Raw genomic sequence first — 18593 nt, 5'->3', positions numbered from 1 at the left:
CTATAATTTACCAGACAAGTGTTTCCTAACCAGTTTAAGCCATTGTTCCATCTGCCCAAACCCCTCCAACTTCTTATGAAGCCCTTTTTGGTTACCAAGATGGAACCTGGTGGCACCTACAGTATCTTCATTATTGAATATTTGGTTCAACATAAAAAGTCTAAAATAACACCTTGGATAATAGACAAACAACCTTTTGCTGGTGCAAATGTGGAGAAAATACATTGGTTTCCTCCATGTAAACACTAGTCTTTATTCAATACCAGGTGAACTGCAGAGGTATGGGATCTGTTATCCAGAAATCCATTGTCCAGACAGCTCCAAATTACGGAAAGGCTATTTTTCATAGACTCCATTTAATCCAAATAATCCAGATTTTTAAAAATGTCCTTTTTGTTTGTAATAATAAAACAGTAACTTGTACTTGATCCCAACTAAGATATAATTAATCCTTATTGGAGTCAAAACCAGCCTATTGGGTTTATTTAAAGTTTAAATTATTTTCTAGTGGTTTGAAGATCTAAATTACAGAAACATCTGTTATCTGGAAAATCCCAGGCCCGAGCATTCTGGATAACAGGTTCCATACCTGTACCTTGATGTATTTATAACATAAGATAAACACCCAGGAAAGTAGTGATGCAGTGATGTTACCTGTGATGTTATAGAGAGCAGACAGAGCCTCACAGTACCTCTCCAACAGGGCAGTCAAAGAAAGGTTTTCAGAGCACGTTCCACGAATAATTGTCTGACAAGGAAAGAAAAAAAAGTAAGGTGAAATCTTAAGAGTTGAATCTATTAATGTGAGTCATAACAGAATCCAGAAAGTTCTGCTTTAACAAAAATTAGAAATCTCTCAAATTTGTCCTAAGCAGAAGAACATCAGAGCAGCCTCTTTCTTTCTCCTGACAATTTCTTCCTTGACTACTTGCTGGTCAGACTGGTGGGAAAATGACCAGCAGGTGGCGCTGTTGTAACACAATTCATTTATATTAACAGTACACGTATCCTTTAATATCTTGGATTTAAAAACAAATAAATAATGAATGTAGATTGCAAACGTGCTTAGAATAGCCCCCTCATCAATTTTACATTCACTTATTTTAAAGGTTTACTTATCCTTTAAGTGCTAAGTTTTAGTTTGGCTTGAATTCTTTGCGATCGTTCTGTATGTATGTCTTGTGTGCTTGAATTCCTTTGCAGGCAAGTTTTCCAAAACTGAAGACAATATTTAAGTTTTATTCCATAACCAGACATTTTTTTTTGTGCCAAGTGGAAGGGGGCTATTGGGGTGATAAGCAGGGGCTTGCCTTGAACTTGCAATCTTAAATATTAGTAAAGCAGCCTCTTCGAATTATTCAGTTGAATTCAGCCCCTTGGAGAATGAGTTTTTTTCTACTCCGCTTTTTTTTATGGAATATTGTTTGTGAAAAGATAATCTTACAGCTATTCCAATTTTGTGGATAGAAGTTGTCTGTGGGATTATGGACCCAGGATCAATTTTTGGTTTTTGAATACAAATTGAATACAAATTGAGGATGGTTTTCTGCTTAAAAATTAAGTTATTCCGAGGTTTTCACGTGGGGTGTCGGTTTTGGGATTTTTTTTGGGGGTGTATTTAATAATAATAATTAAATTAAGATTTCCTTTGTGACAAATGTCAGGTCAACCGTTCAGGAATTACAGTAGATTCTGCCGAAAGATATTGCGAATGCTAGGAATTCTTTTTCTCAAGACGGAATAATTGAGGACCTCTGAGGAATATGTAAAACTATGGGAAAATGTAAATATTGCAATTTGATGTTTTTCTTTTGGAAATGTTTTGACGTGATTTTTTTTCCCTTTGTTTTTGTATTTTATTTCGTAGCTGCCATTTTTTTTTAAATAAAGACCAATTCCCACCCATGTGTCTAAATGCAAATATACAGGGAAGGAATGTTCCTTGTTCACAGTATCAAATCCCCTCATAATTTGCATGGCGCTGTAAATAAACAGAATATACTGTAAATGCGTTCATATGAGCTGGATGTTAAATGGGTTTGCACAGCTGACAGTGGCGTAATTAGATGCTACGGGGCCCCCAAAGCAAATTCAATTTAGGGCTCCAAAATATTGATAAGTTGGCCTAGCCTATCAAGATAAATTAAAATTGCTCATTAATTAGGGCAGGGTTACCTGTGAGCCACATTCAAATGTAAAAAGAGTTGGGGAGCAAAACAAGCATGAAAATAGGTCCTGGTGGTGCCAAATTAGGACTGTGATTGGCTATTGGTGGCCCCTATGAGGACTGGCAGCCTACAGGAGACTCTGTTTGGCATTACATCTGGTTTTTATTCTACCAAAACTTGCCTCCAAGCCTGGAATTCAAAAATAAGCACCTGCTTTGAGGCCACTGGGAGCAACATCCAAGGGGTTGGTGAGTAACATGTTGCTCACGAGCTACTGGTTGGGGATCACTGAATTAGGGCATCACCAGGGCCCCTACACTCCTGGGTCCCCCTGCAACTGCAGGGTCTGCTTCCTCTGTACGTAAGGCTTTGGCAGCCAACAGTTCTCGAGTGGTTTTGAACTACAACTCCCAGGATACCCTGGTAACAATGCTGTAAATTGTAAGTCATCAACATCTGGTGGACCTTCAGTTGCGTTGGGTTGGCACCAGCTTTCCACAATATTTACTTGAGACCATTTACTCTCCTATTCCTGGGCCTGTAATGTTTTTAAGGGTAGAACTCCACGAGCGTTTTTCATCAGATCGACATCCAACGACAAAACGCACGCGATGGAGACGCAGGCGTCAAGATTCTAATTGGACTGAATGAAAAGTCGCAGGTAAAAACTACATTATATCCGATGCAACACAACTGTTGGATGTGGATGCAGAAAGCTGCGTCTTCATCCGTCAGTCGGACCGTGTCGTTGGTACCTCCAACTTTTCATTCAGTCCAATTATATCTTGACGCGTGCGACTCCATCCGACATCCATCCGTCACGTGCGTTTTGTTGGGGTTGTCGAACCGACGAAAAACGCTTGTGGAGTTCTACCCTAAAGTAACTTACAGCATCTTTCAGCAACAGGGGGAAGCCAGTTAATCTCCACAAATCATTCAGCAGGTCTCAAAGTAAGAGAGTAGCTTGTACCATTAATATAATAATTCTTTCATACACTTCAATGCTTCATGCTCATTGGCTTTTGGTACCATTCTCTAGCTCTACAATAGTGATGAGTACATTTTTTCGGCAGGCATGGAGTCGCAGCAAAATTTAGCAATTCGACATCTGTAAATTGTTTAGTGAAACTGCAGCAAAAATCCACCGCAAAAAAAAATTTGCTGCAACAAAAAAAAAAAACGACAAAGTGATGGGCGAATAAATTTGCCAGGCGCAAATTTGCAGCGAATTTCTACCCTTTCGGTGAATACATTTGCGTAACTGTGGCAGCGATATAAAATTTTTGATGGTCGTCAGAAAAGTCGCTTGTGTCAAAACCGCACGTCAACATTATTTTAACACCGGCACCAAAATTGATGCGAGTGTCAAAATTTTGTGGGAAATTCACGGATTTTTTGGGGAAGCGAAACGGGACAAATTCGCCCATCACTAGTTGCGACTAAACACAACTGCATTTATCCCTCAAGTTGATATGTGTTCATGAAAAATCATGAATGGGTTAGTGGAGGCAATAAAAATTCAATCACAGCCAAAACTGATATTTTCCATTTATTTTCATTGTGGCTTAAATACCAGAACTAGTGTAAAAATCTCAGGGAACAACTAGAAGGTCAACTTGTCTTGATGCTGCTGAAAGATTGCAACAGTAGCACCTCATATTTGTGTTGCTGAACCTGCAAAAGCCATAGGTTGATAGGGTCTTCTATGTACAAGTATGGGATCCGTTACCCAGAAAACTCCGTATTATGTAAAGGCCGTCTCTCATAGATTACCATCTAATACAAATCTTGAAAAAAAAATTTCCTTTTTTCCCTCTGTAATAATTAAACAGTACCTTGATCGAAACTAAGATATAATGAATATACAGATATAGGACCTGTTATCCTAGGGTTTTCCGGATAACAGATATTTCCCTAAATTGGATTTTCAAATATTAAGTCTACTTTGAAATGTTTCATTGTTACACAGGGAAAGGAAATCATTTTTAAAAATTTGGATTGTTTGGATAAAATTGAGTTGATGGGAGATGGTCTTTCCGTAATGTGGAACTTTCTGGATAATAGATCCCATACCTATACAGTGGTTCACCTGTTATTGAATTAAACTAGTGTTTACATGGAGGAAACAAATGTATTTTCTCCACGTTTGCACCAGGAAAAGGAGATGGCCTTTCTGTAATTCTGAGCTTTTCTGTACAACGGGTTTGTGGATAACGGAGCCCATACCCGTATTTATAAATATTGATATCATTAATCTTTATTGGAAACTTAACTGGTTTATTGAATGTTTACATTGTTTCCCTTTTTCTGTGTAATAATAAACCAGTAGCTTGTACTTGATCCCAACTAAGATATAATTAATCCTTATTGGAAGCAAAACCAACCTATTGGGTTTATTAATTTAATGGGTTTATGTCTAGTACAGTTAAGGTAAGATCCCAATTACAGAAAGATCTGTTATCCGAAAAAAAACCCCCAGATCCTGAGCATTCTGGATAACAGGTCACATACCTGTATATATAAACATACAAGAAGGCACAAAGGTATAGCTGAAGAAAATGCAACAAGAGAAAAGTACAGGTATGGGACCTGTTATCCAGAAATTTTCCAGATAAATGATCTTTCCATACCTTAAGTCTACTAGAAAATCATAAACATTAAATAAACCCGAAAAGGCTGGTTTTGCTTCCAATAAGGATTAATTAAATCTTAGTTGGGATCAAGTACAAACGACTGTTTTATTATTACACAGAAATGGGGAAGAGGTTTTAAAAATTTGGATTTATTGATTATATTTATTATATATATTATATATATTTATTTATTATATTATATTTATTGTCCATGGGAGATGGCCTTTCTGTAATTCTGAGCTCTGTGGATAATCAGTTTCTGGATAACTGATCCCATACCTGTAATAGGAATGAGAGCAGAACAGAAAGCAGACAAAAAGGAGAAGACAAGAGAGAGGAGGAGAAGAGAGGAGGAAATAGAGAAACATTCTAAAGAACGGCAATAAGGTGGGAGAATAGAGCAGCAAAAGAGTGAGAAGGAAGAGAAGGAGGCAGGAGAGCATCAGGGATAAGGAATATGCAAATGAAATATGTTAAACCAGCAAATGAGAATATCTGGCGTGTTAAGTATTTTTGCTCAGGATCTGATTGTGACATGTGTCACCCAGTTGTACAATCTGTTTAGAATCACACATGTCAGCACAGCCTCCTGGGATTCCATCAGTCCATTTGTATTACTCACTGTGAAAACTCATTACATTTCTAGCGCTCTGATAGGCTGCCGTCCAGTTCAAATACACATGTCTTGTACATCCCAGCATAGATGTTTATAAAGCCTCTATTATAGTCTGCTGACGACAGCCTTTATCCATAACAGCGAACAGGAGAATACAAATATGATATATATTTAGGAATTACCTTGGTTTCTTAAGAGATGACCACAATCCTCCTAATATTTTTAGGGGAGTTTAAATATATATACAGGTATGGGATCCGTTATCCGGAAACCCATTATCCAGAAAGTTCCGAATTACGGAAAGGCCGTCTCCCATAGACTCCATTATAATGATATAATCAATTTCTGTGTAATAATAAAACAGTAGCTTGTACTTGATCCCAACTAAGATTGAAGCAAAACCAGCCTATTGGGTTTATTTAATGCTTACATGATTTTCTAGTAGTCTTTTGGTGTGAAGATCCAAATTATGGAAAGACCCATTATCCGGAAAGCCCCAGGTCCCGATGATTCTAGATAATAGGTCCTATACCTGTATGTATATATATATATATATATATATATATATATATATATACATATATCCCTTTAGAAGGATCTGCACTCACAGGTCTTAAAATTAAACTTACTTTATTGTAAAGCAAAAACTAAAGTTTCGGCCGAAACCCAGGCCTTTCTCAAAGTGCCTAATCAACATTGAACTTGCCTTAAAGGGATACTATCATGGGAAAATTTTTTTTTCCAAAACGAATCAGTTAATAGTGCTGCTCCAGCAGAATTCTGCACTGAAATCCATTTCTCAAAAGAGCAAACAGATTTTTTTATATTCAATTTTGAAATCTGACATGGGGCTAGACATTTTGTCAATTTCCCAGCTGCCCCAAGTCATGTGACTTGTGCCTGCACTTCAGGAGAGAAATGCTTTCTGGCAGGCTGCTGTTTTTCCTTCTCAATGTAACTGAATGTGTCTCAGTGGGACATGGGTTTTTACTATTGAGTGTTGTTCTTAGATCTACCAGGCAGCTGTTATCTTGTGTTAGGGAGCTGTTATCTGGTTACCTTCCCATTGTTCTTTTGTTTGGCTGCTGGGGGGGGGAAAGGGAGGGGGTGATATCACTCCAACTTGCAGTACAGCAGTAAAGAGTGATTGAAGTTTATCAGAGCACAAGTCACATGACTGGGGGCAGCTGGGAAATTGACAATATGTCTAGCCCCATGTCAGATTTCAAAATTGAATATAAAAAATCTGTTTGCTCTTTTGAGAAATGGATTTCAGTGCAGAATTCTGCTAGAGCAGCACTATTAACTGATTCATTTTGAAAAATTTTTTTTTTCCAATGACAGTATCCCTTTAAGTACACGCTATGGCAGGAAAACAGCAGTATTCCCCATGACGTATCTAACTGTCATAGTGGAGTGACCACCTTTAAAAATGTGGATATATACAAATACAAATATAAAATTCAATATATAACCATTAACAAATTCCATACTTCTAGAATTCATCAACTGATACACAAAAGTTAAAAACAAGACACAAATTAGTATTCAGAAATTGATCCATATCATAACACAGAAATAAATAATATGTCCCTTTGTTTAATTTAAGTTAATATAATTTATTTTATCAATTATTCACTACGCACCACTACTCCGATACTGCCCCTCCGGCCCCTGAGTTCTATCCCGCCACATTACTCCTCCGAAACTATTATGCCCCAAGGATATAGTGATGTGCACTTGGAACCCTGGGTCTAAACACATAACACTTCACCTCTCTACTGTCTTAACCACCTTAATATTTGAAGATGTAATTTTACCCATCATGTCTACATCAATAAATGAGTACATATATTTTTATATACGTTTTTTTCTTACATAGAATTTTTGGAAAACATATGCACAATTTATGTAAATTAATAAACGATTGAAAGTATAAACTAGTCATAATCAATGCACCAAGGCACAAGGCTGCAGGCTGAGTTATATAGGGAACTCTGAGTATCCCTCATGTATTATAAGGGATAATGTACCCCCTACTGTAAATGATAAGGATATTAGAAGTCACTGAGGGGTTGTTCTGTGACCATATAAAGGCACAAGGCTGCAGGCTGAGTTATACAGGGAACTCTGAGTATCACTCATGTATTATAAGGGATAATGTACCCCCTACTGTAAATGATAAGGATATTAGAAGTCACTGAGGGGTTGTTCTGTGACCATATAAAGGCACAAGGTTGCAGGCTGAGTTATACAGGGAACTCTGAGTATCACTCATGTATTATAAGGGATAATGTACCCCCTACTGTAAATGATAAGGATTTAAGAAGTCACCGAGGGGTTCTGTGACCATATAAAGGCACAAGGCTGCAGGCTGAGTTATACAGGGAACTCTGAGTATCACTCATGTATTATAAGGGATAATGTACCCCCTACTGTAAATGATAAGGATATTAGAAGTCACTGAGGGGTTGTTCTGTGACCATATAAAGGCACAAGGCTGCAGGCTGAGTTATACAGGGAACTCTGAGTATCACTCATGTATTATAAGGGATAATGTACCCCCTACTGTAAATGATAAGGATTTAAGAAGTCACCGAGGGGTTCACAAATTTATACAGGTCTGGAGACCCCTATATTGGCTTCCATGTTCCAGGATAACGCCCACCACCAGTGACACAGGTGGAACAGCTCCAAGGATGGAATCTAAAGCATTACAAATGGTTCAAGAACTGGATCATGTGGGGTTGTTAATGAACCCCATAGTGAGAAAATTATACATTTGGTTGTGTATGTCACACACTGTAGGAGTTAGTCTGACTGTACATGAGCCTGTTGCATCTCCTACAGAGGTGAGATAATCACTATGTTTTCCCCTGGGAACCCATTCTCTTATATTGAAACCAATAACATAGCCAGGTCCACCTGGTTTCCCACAGCAGTTATTATTAGGGCATCCAACCTCTCAACCCTTTTGAAAGATGAACTGATGTTTCAAATATACCATTAATATGAATATCAGTCAGGCCCCACACTGGGCGCTCCCGGGCTGCAGCTGCAGATGTTGGGTCTGCTCTATTGTTACATCACTGATTGAAACCATGAGAACAAATCTGCACAATGCGATCCACATGTTTTATTACTGGGAGCAGAAGTTGAATCAATGTGACAGGGATCACAAGTGTTGTAAATCTCAGTGATGTGTGCAAGAGTTGAATGGTTTAAAACAAAATCGGGTGCTTTATGTTTTTTTACATGAAGTTCTCCTTCCATTACATTCCAAGGGATTATGTAATTAAGATGTACAAACCCAAGACAATAAGCTCAGTCTTCACTACAGCTGATAAACATCAACATCATTCTCCAATCAATATTAGGTGTAGGGGGTCTTCAACTAAGGCTAGCCTTTTCACATTAACTTTGATACAAATGAAATTCAGGTTTTGTTGGATAGAAATGAGGATGATGAGACAACGTGTAGACCAGTGATCCCCAACCAGTAGCTTGTGAGAAACATGTTGCTCTCCAACCCCTTGGATTTTGCTCTCAGTGTCCTCAAAGCAGGGGCTTATTTTTGAAATCCTGGCTTGGTGGCAAGTTTTGGTTGTATAAAAACCAGGTGCACTGCCAAACAGAGCCTCAATCTAGGATCACAATCCACACAGGGGCTACCAAATGGCCAATCACATCCCTTATTTGCCACCCAAGAACATTTTTCATGCTAGTGTTGCTCACCAACTCCTTTTACTTCTGAATGTTGCTCACAGGTTCAAAAGGTTGGGGATCCCTGGTGTAGACCAAGGCAGGGTCAAACACAACCAATAGATGGTGGCGAGTGGGATACAAAGAGAGACCATATTTAGATCATATTTAAACAAAGCAGATTAGACTCTTGCCTTCCAATGCAGAACCTTCAAATCAGCAGAAAAACAAAGCAGTCGGAAGAACAACTGATTCTGGCTAAACAAGTGGAAGAGGAGAAAACCAATGGGAAAAGAGATAAGAGGACCTGCAGCTTTATAATAGCTCACTGACCAAGTTGGACATCAATGTTCCGCTTGTTCATTTGGTATCAGCTGTCCTCCTTGTTGATTTGTTATTCTGCTGGTTTAAAGGTTTCCTACCTGAAATTGAACATTGAACTCTTGTTAAGTAAAGTCACATGGTATTGGGCTGATGTGAGAGGTCAGTGTTCAAATGGAGTTAGGGAACCCTCAAACCATTAGAAGAACTTAGTAGACCAAGGGGACATGAGATAAGGAGAGGCTGCAGCTCAATAATAGTTTAGTTAACAAAATGGGCATCAATGCTCCACTTGTTCATTGAGTATCAGTTGTCCTAGCTGCTCTGTTCTTTTGCTTGTTTAAGCTACCTGAATATGAACATTGAACTCTCGTATGTCAAGTCACATAGTAATCGGGCTGTTAATTATGCGAGGTCGGTGTTCAAATGGAGTTATAGAACCTTCGTACCAGCAGATGAACAGAGCAGCCAGGAGAAGAACTTAGTAGACCAAGGGGACATGGGATAAGGAGAAGCTGCAATAATAGTTCAGTGACCAAAATTGGCATCAATATTCAATACTCCACTTGTTCATTGAGTTTCAGTTGTCCTCCTAGCTTTTTTTGTCCTCAGCTTTACTACCTGAACTTGAACATTGAACTCTCGTAGCCAAGTCACATATTTTAGTGCTGTTAATTATAAGAAGTCAGTGTTCAAATGCAGTTAGGGAAACTTCAAACCAGCAGAAGAACTTAGTAGACCAAGGGAACACGAGATGAGGAGAGACTGTAGCTCAATAATAGCTCAGTGACCAAGATGGAAAACAATTCTCCACTTGTTCATTGAGTATCAGTTGTCCTCCTAGCTGCCCTGTTTGCTTGTTTGAAGGTTTCATACCTGTACTTGGACAATGAACTCTTGTAGTAAAGTCACATAGTAATCATGTTGTTCATTTTAAGAGGTCAATGTTCAAATGAGGTAGAAAACCTTCAAATTAGTAGAGAAACAGAGCAGCCAGGAGAAGAACTGAGTAGACCAAGGGGACATGAGATAAGGAAAGTTCAATAATAGCTCAGTGACCAAGATCGACATCTGTGGTTTAAAACCATATGGAAATACTTCATTTAGCCAAACCAACAAAATCTTATTTTAAAGGGATAGAAAAGGCTCACTGTTTGCAATAGGCATAAATTCACACAGATAGTTTGCATTACTCTTTGTCAAGCTTATCATTTAATATGCATTTTGGAACGCCATAAATGTTTCATTCTCCAAAAGTGATTTCATGCTTTGTTTCTTGTAAAACCACCAACACATTGTTAGACTTCATCCCCATGAGGTACACGTCTCCCGGTGTGATGGACCGAAAAAAATATGTAAACAGTTTCTAGCTTTTACTTCCCAAGCAAAATTGTCTGGGTGCCAAGCAGGGTTAGCGGGGTTGCGATCAGTTCAGATGCTTCTCTGAATGAAATGTTTAGAGGAAAATGTCATAATATGAAGTAATGTAGTCATATTTACTCGCTCCCACTGACTTTTGGGACTGTTTGCTAACAGACATGAGCAGGGACTGGAATTAGCCAGTTCAGAGAAAGCACAGTTTTTGTTAACTGCTGCCAGGCAACATCCATTGACTAAAGATTAGCTATTAAAGGACCAGTAACGCCAACAAATGAAATGGACCTCAGTGCAGTTAAATATAACTTAAAGTGTCTCAGTTCAAATTAGCAGAAACAGTGCAGGCTGTGTCAAGAAAGGTAGACTGGGGTAAGGATAGGGTTAAGGCAGGGTTAGAGTCAGTAAGCTATATGGAGGGGACAGTAAGGTATATTGAGTCGGGGGAAGTGGAAATGACTTTTCTGGTGGTGAACCAGGGATGAGTATTTGTAAGGAACTTACCCTGGTGGTCTAGCAGCAGCGGGGTCCACGCCGTGCCCTCTGCGTGGACGCCCGTCGCGCTGCTTCCTTCTCCTGTGCCGCTTCCTCATTTAAAGGCGCAGTCGCGCTGGCGTCACCACGCCAGCGTGCAATTGGCGCGAAATTCAAAGGTATATAAAGCCCATTTAGATTACAGGACCTTGCCCATTGTTAGGTTCAATTAGCTTGTTCCTGGGTGTTATTACTGTGATTCCTGTCTTCATCTACTGTGTTTGACCCTTGCCTGCTTGCCACTACTGAAACTACACTGATCTCTCCAACCCTGACCTTGCCTGTCTGAAACTACGTTGACCTCTCCAATCCTGAAACCTTTGCCCAGGCCTGGACTGGGAGTCAAAATAGGCCCTCCCATTCCAAGTACGCAGAGGCCCAAACAGCCCCCTACCAGCCCAAACAGCCCCAACCAGCCCACTCTATGGTAACTTTCTATGGAACCATACAGCAGCCCCTCTGGCATTTGCCAGAACCCACAGATTGCCAGTCCGGGCCTGCCTTTGCCTGTCCTCTGACTATTCTGCGATCTCTATCCTGATTTTGGCCTGTCTGACTATTCTATCTGCTTGTGCTGGCTCGGCCTGCCGGTTCCTGGTGGCTTCCTATCTTCCAGCATCCTTGTAAACAGTCGTGCCCCATTGCCTTCCAGAACTTACGCCTTGCACCTCTCGTTAAGTCCAGGTGGCATCTGAGTAAGCCGAGGGCTCCTCCCGAGGCCAAACTTAACTTAACTGGTGAAGTCGAGCTGAGACCAGGGTGCTTGGCCTCTGTTCTGGTGTAGGGTGCCGACCGTGACAGTATTATGGAGGAGGTTATTTAAGTGTGTCAGGTTCATCTAACACAGCTGGGGAGGAACGTTTAGTCGTGGTCGGGGGTTTCATGTAGCTGTAGAGGAAATCGCACACCCACGACACCCGTCCAATATGGTAGTACCTGGTGCCCGGTGATGGAGGAATCGGCAAACCTCTAAAGTAGATACGAAAAAGCACACCGGCACACAGGATTTGAAGCTGCAGGGCGAGCCCTTGCAATTTTTTAATGCAGTGCAGGTGCAACGTTTCGGGGTCACGCCCCTTTGTCAAGCATGTGCCAAGTTTCATGTGCCAAGTGTGTCCACAATCTTCTCAGACAAGGCTTTGAGGGAATAAGCATTCTGGTTGTCTATTTCTACTTGCCCACCCATCTCTCCCATGGGAAGTTGTCTGCATGGCAGGTGACCCACCTACGGGTATTTTGATCAAGCATTCCATCTATGTGATATTGTTTATGCTACTAGTGTCTTCAAATTTAGTTTGTTCTTTAATAGCAAGTTATCAAGAAAGGTTGTGGCCTGTTGTATCCCAACCTGGTTGTCTACTTTGTCTCTATGGAAGTGGGGTGTGTTGAAGAAAGTTTTGAAAGATCAGCTTGCCAACTTGACCCTGCATCTGTCATGTACCCCCACACTGATAAAAGCTGGTATTTATGTCTCAAACACTAATATGGTTTATATAAACAAGCTGGTGTGTAGCCATGGGGTAGAATACAATGGTTTTAGTTCTTAAACAGGAAGATAAGTGCCATTCATAGATCTCTACAGAGCCATAGAATAAAATGTTTTCTCATAAAAAATAGGACATTTGCTGCCATGAAATAGTTCATTCATTCATAGGATGAACAGTAAATGTAACAAAGAAATATCTACTGTATCTGTGGGTGAATTGGCTTTTCCTCTTACAGAAAAGGCCATATGTAGAATGTGTATTGAGCTTTGTTGCTGAGTGGCGTTTGGTGCTTCTTCATTTGTCTTCACTTATTTTCCCATTGTACTGGTATTTTCCCACAATTCCACATCTTTGAGCGCGCCATGGAAGTGGTTTTCTTGGACTCAAGATGATCTTAACCACTGGTTTTGTGCACTAGACATACCAAGGCTAAATGGAATGGTCTAGTCATCGAGACTCGCCAGAGACTGAGAAGCACTTATGAGACTTAAGACGTACAGTATGAAGGTATTCACAGTAAATCAATGAAACCCTAATAAGAAAATGAGCCTCCATAGGAGTGTGGTCTCCACAAAGAAAGAAGATGTGTCTTCTCTTATTGCCAGATCACAGGCACATGTAAGGAAAACTATATGTCCAGGTCAACACCATGTGATTGCTGCTACCCGGAGTCCTGCAGGGGTCCATTCCCGTCCCCGACCCATACCTATGACCCACAACCCACAATTTGCTCCAATCGATCCATTGATCCTGACCCGACCCACAACAGGTCAACTTACCTTCCAACCTTGGATACACAAAACCAAAAAGTGACTTCACTTCGGAGCTTGAATCAACTGGGTAAAGGGGAAAATTATCTACATTGCCAGGGAAGGGTTGGGGGGGGGATCCATTCTGCACTTTGTGAACCCAGACAGGTTTCCGGCTGTTGAAACCCAACCACTCTGCGGGTATTCTGCAGGTACCCAACGCAATGCAGTTCTCTATACCCAGACATTAAGGTCTTGAGTCACATAGGGGTCTAAAAGCTTTTGTGTCAACAGTACAGTTGCATACCCTTATTAAAATGTCCTTGTTAATGTATGTCTTAATTAGCATTTACCATTATGTCCACCTCTAGAGTTATGACATACAAAGGGACCAACAAGGTTCAGGTGGGGAATATATACTGTATATTGAGGAAGAGGAATACAACTGCAGAAGGTCCATTTCAGGTGGTTCTGGCTCTTTCAATTACAAAGGGTAGCTTCCTAGAGTATCCTACTACCTGAGGCATGGATCTTAACTTGTCTCATAGAAGAAGTGGCCCTTCCTACCAATAGGAATATCAGGAGTCAAACAGTATTAAAGGGGAACAGTCACCTTAAAAATAACCTAAGGTTTGGCTACATTGACTCTGGAATTGTGTGATGTAAATTTGTGTCTGAAATTGCACTTAAACATAGTTACATATAGTTACATACATAGTTAAATCTATGTTCAACCCCTAATGTATGTATAGTTGCTATAGACTAATTTACCCTTGCAACTAAGCAGACGTTTGAATGACAGACTAGAATATCAAAAGAAGAGGGTCTAAATAATAGTAATGATAATAATGAAAATGCGGTCTTTCAATAAATTTGCCTTGACCCCCCCCTATGGTGTTACCCCTTAAATCTAAAGTGAAATTAAATGGAAAAACAAAAAAAGCTGATATTTTTTATTTTGAAGGGAGAAAAATCATCAAAGTTTATGTTAATACTGATCTGTTCTCTGACACTTGGTTGTAAGTGAATTTATTAACATTTTTTAATGAGATGGAAATTGGTTTGAATGTCCCAGTCTTCTCCTGGTATATTAGAGATATATAAGGCTGGCAGATAACAGCCAAGGAGGGAGTCCGAGAGAGGGGACACAGGAGCTCAGAATTAGTAAATATAAGGGGGTCATTTATTAAGGTCTGAATAGTTCTGGTTGGACTTTTAAAGGGGAAAAAAGTCAGATAAAAAAAATAACTCTGACTCAGACCTGATGAGAACATGTAAAAGTCAATGGCAGATGTCTCGTTAACAACTGGAAGATTTTCTGAGTTGCTTTGGGTTTCCGAAATGGATGGGCGATTTTACGAAAGAGTCGTTGGTTTAGAGCGTGAAATATGAACAAATCGTAAGATTCAGATTTTTTTTCCCCTTTTTATCGTGTCTTTTTCGCACAAGAAAAATTTGCGAAAACGTATTGATAAATAAGTGAAAAAGTCCATGCGGATTTGGTCGTAGTTTTCAGAAAATAGTGAGAACTTTGCGGATTTTAATAAATAACCCCCTAAGTGTGTGACTAAGCCAAGAAGCCATTAGATATACAATGAAATTCCAAGCATGACGCCAGTTAATACTTTTTTCCCCCCTAATAGTTCTACTCTACAATAATATTAACAGAACTGTTTCTTGGGCATCAGTGCAGCACAGTTACCACTGTGACATCACTCATTTATGATAAGGAACAATTTGTGTATAAGAAAAATACTGTAATGTAATGTATGAGGCAGGGAACTAGTTATGGCTACAGTACACCTGTAATAAGTTCTGAACAAGTGTCTGGTCAATCATAGGCAACCCGGATGGCCAAAACTCGCCCCCGAACTTCATCTGTTTGCTCAAATACACTCATTAATTTACAATGTATAAAAGCAAGCACAGAAACAAGTGATGTCACAAGGGCCCATACCCTCAAACGATCCTCCCGGCCACTTCCCACTACGCCTCCGCCACCGCCCACTCCAGACTCAACTGTGTCCCCCTTCCTCGCCTCAGGTAAGAGGAAGCAGAGCCTACAGTACAGCCCCCCTGTTCCCTGGGCCCCCCTGCGGCTGCGGGTTCTGATTCCTCTATAGTTACGCCACTGATAGGCCTTTCCTACCTACTCCTAGTTCTGGACCTAATCAGAACTGCTGAAGTCTTTTTTGTGACATCACTGATAACAAAAAATAAAATAATATACCAACATATCCTTTGTTATATATAGTGTGCTGAGTGCAGCCACCCCCCCTGCACATCTTGGGAAAGGAGGAAGCAAGAAGTGGAGCAGATGGGTAGGACTAGAATGGTTTTTGCAGAAATTTTCAATAAATCAGCCAAAACACTACTTTTTTAAGCACATTCACTATATCTTGAGGGGTATAATTACGGTTGCCACCTTTTAGCCCGTTGGAGACCAGACAGGGGGGTGGAGCCGTAATGTAGAGGCGCATGACTATGACGTGGCGATTGGCTGATCGCCGTGTCAATCATGGGGAATCCTGCCCGGTTTTCATTATCTGGAAAGAGGGAAGGAAGTTTTCACCCGGGCAGCCCCTCAAAATACCTGTCTGTCCGGGTCAACAGACCGGTGGCGACCCTAGGTGTAATGCACTGACACATTCTTGATTTTCACACATTTCTCCTTTAAGAGATCCAAGAAAGGGGTACAGACTTTAGGAATAGGGCTCCCTTGAGTGATGAGATTTAGGAGCTAATTTATTATCGAATGACCTTGAACTTGAATGGTATCTTATTTAAGAAAAAACTTGAACATCTAAAATCCGAATGTTACCGACCCAAAAACTCGTATCGAATTCGAAAACCTAAATGTAAGGACCTCTGCCAATGACTTCTACATGAACGCGGCAGGTTTTAGGTGGCGACCTATCAAATTTGAGTTACTTCCAGGGTAGGGGGATGATAATTCTCGAATTTATGAATTCAAATTGAATTCAAGTTGGTAGTTTTAAACTTGAAATTGTGAGTTTTGACCAAAAAAAAAACAACTTGAAAATTCTAGTTTACCATTCGAACCATAGTAAATCTCCCCATAGCACTCCAGGTATTGGCCAGGGCATATTTTTTTCATATTCACTGTGGTTTATTCTACTCCCAAAAAATTGCTTGCCATCTTGGATGTGGCACAAATCATTCTATCTTCCACTGACACCATCAAACCCAACGACTTGCTTTAACCCACAGTGATAGATGACACCAGAAATCATCTACTGATTGAGGGGAGCAAAAAGCATGGGGCCCCCACATACCCTTCCATGAAGCAGTGCAGGTTGGGAATGGGATCACACCTGGATATTTGGGTTTCTCCAAGGTGAATTCCTGCTGGGTTGGAATAACACAGGGAGCCCAGCAATAACAAGGATAAGCTTTCCAGACTGTAATTATCAAGTCTTGCTTTAATAAGAAAAAGCCATTGAGTCATGTGATCTCACCCTATTGAAAACAATGTCTCCCGGCTCCGAGCTTCGGAATAGAAAAAGTTATATGAACCTTAAGTGCCCCTATACACTTACATTTGCCTGCTGAATTGTGCTTAGTACAGGGGAATACCTATGCTGCCTTAGTTTTATGGGATCTCTCTGTACAGACTATGAGCAAACTTAGGGGCTGTTCCTGCTGAATTGTGCTTAGTACAGGGGAATACCTATACTGCCATAGTTTTATGGGATCTCTCTGTACAGACTATGAGCAAACTTAGGGGACTGTTCCTGCTGAATTGTGCTTAGTACAGGGAATACCTATGCTGCCATAGTTTTATGGGATCTCTCTGTACAGACTATGAGCAAACTTAGGGGACTGTTCCTGCTGAATTGTGCTTAGTACAGGGAATACCTATGCTGCCATAGTTTTATGGGATCTCTCTGTACAGACTATGAGCAAACTTAGGGGCTGTTCCTGCTGAATTGTGCTTAGTACAGGGAATACCTATGCTGCCATAGTTTTATGGGATCTCTCTGTACAGACTATGAGCAAACTTAGGGGCTGTTCCTGCTGAATTGTGCTTAGTACAGGGGAATACCTACAGTATGCTGCCATAGTTTTATGGGATCTCTCTGTACAGACTATGAGCAAACTTAGGGGACTGTTCCTGCTGAATTGTGCTTAGTACAGGGAATACCTATGCTGCCATAGTTTTATGGGATCTCTCTGTACAGACTATGAGCAAACTTAGGGGCTGTTCCTGCTGAATTGTGCTTAGTACAGGGAATACCTATGCTGCCATAGTTTTATGGGATCTCTCTGTACAGACTATGAGCAAACTTAGGGACTGTTCCTGCTGAATTGTGCTTAGTACAGGGAATATCTATGCTGCCATAGTTTTAGGGGATCTCTCTGTACAGACTATGAGCAAACTTAGGGGACTGTTCCTGCTGAATTGTGCTTAGTACAGGGGAATACTTATGCTGCCATAGTTTTATGGGATCTCTCTGTACAGACTATGAGCAAACTTAGGGGACTGTTCCTGCTGAATTGTTCTTAGTACAGGGAATACCTATGCTGCCATAGTTTTATGGGATCTCTCTGTACAGACTATGAGCAAACTTAGGGGACTGTTCCTGCTGAATTGTGCTTAGTACAGGGAATACCTATGCTGCCATAGTTTTATGGAATCTCTCTGTACAGACTAAGAGCAAACCTTAGGGACTGTTCCTGCTGAATTGTGCTTAGTACAGGGAATACCTATGCTGCCATAGTTTTATGGGATCTCTCTGTACAGACTATGAGCAAACTTAGGGACTGTTCCTGCTGAATTGTGCTTAGTACAGGGAATACCTATGCTGCCATAGTTTTATGGGATCTCTGTACAGACTATGAGCAAACTTAGGGACTGTTCCTGCTGAATTGTGCTTAGTACAGGGACTAAAATATCCATAAAAAATGGAAGCAGCATAATACTGGCCCTTTGGCTAAACCTTTTCAGCTGCACCAGAACAACATTATGTGCTGGGGGCATTACACAC

General features: G+C 40.4%; 1 protein-coding gene across 1 annotated transcript in view; it reads right to left on the bottom strand.

Annotated features, from left to right (window-relative positions):
* crhr2.S (corticotropin releasing hormone receptor 2 S homeolog) overlaps window positions 1-18593 on the bottom strand; it is a 147178-nt gene that overhangs the window by 103438 nt on the left and 25147 nt on the right. Inside the window, exon 2 of the mRNA XM_018268553.2 lies at window positions 655-748. Within this exon, the coding sequence (XP_018124042.2) occupies window positions 655-748 (94 nt within the window). The remainder of the gene's footprint in view (window positions 1-654; window positions 749-18593) is intronic.

The sequence above is a fragment of the Xenopus laevis genome, chromosome 6S (assembly GCF_017654675.1).
Source record: "Xenopus laevis strain J_2021 chromosome 6S, Xenopus_laevis_v10.1, whole genome shotgun sequence".
In the NCBI taxonomy this organism is placed as follows: Eukaryota; Metazoa; Chordata; class Amphibia; order Anura; family Pipidae; genus Xenopus; species Xenopus laevis.
The sequence above is the reverse complement of the archived record's forward strand: the minus strand, read 5'-3'. Positions and strand labels throughout refer to the sequence as shown.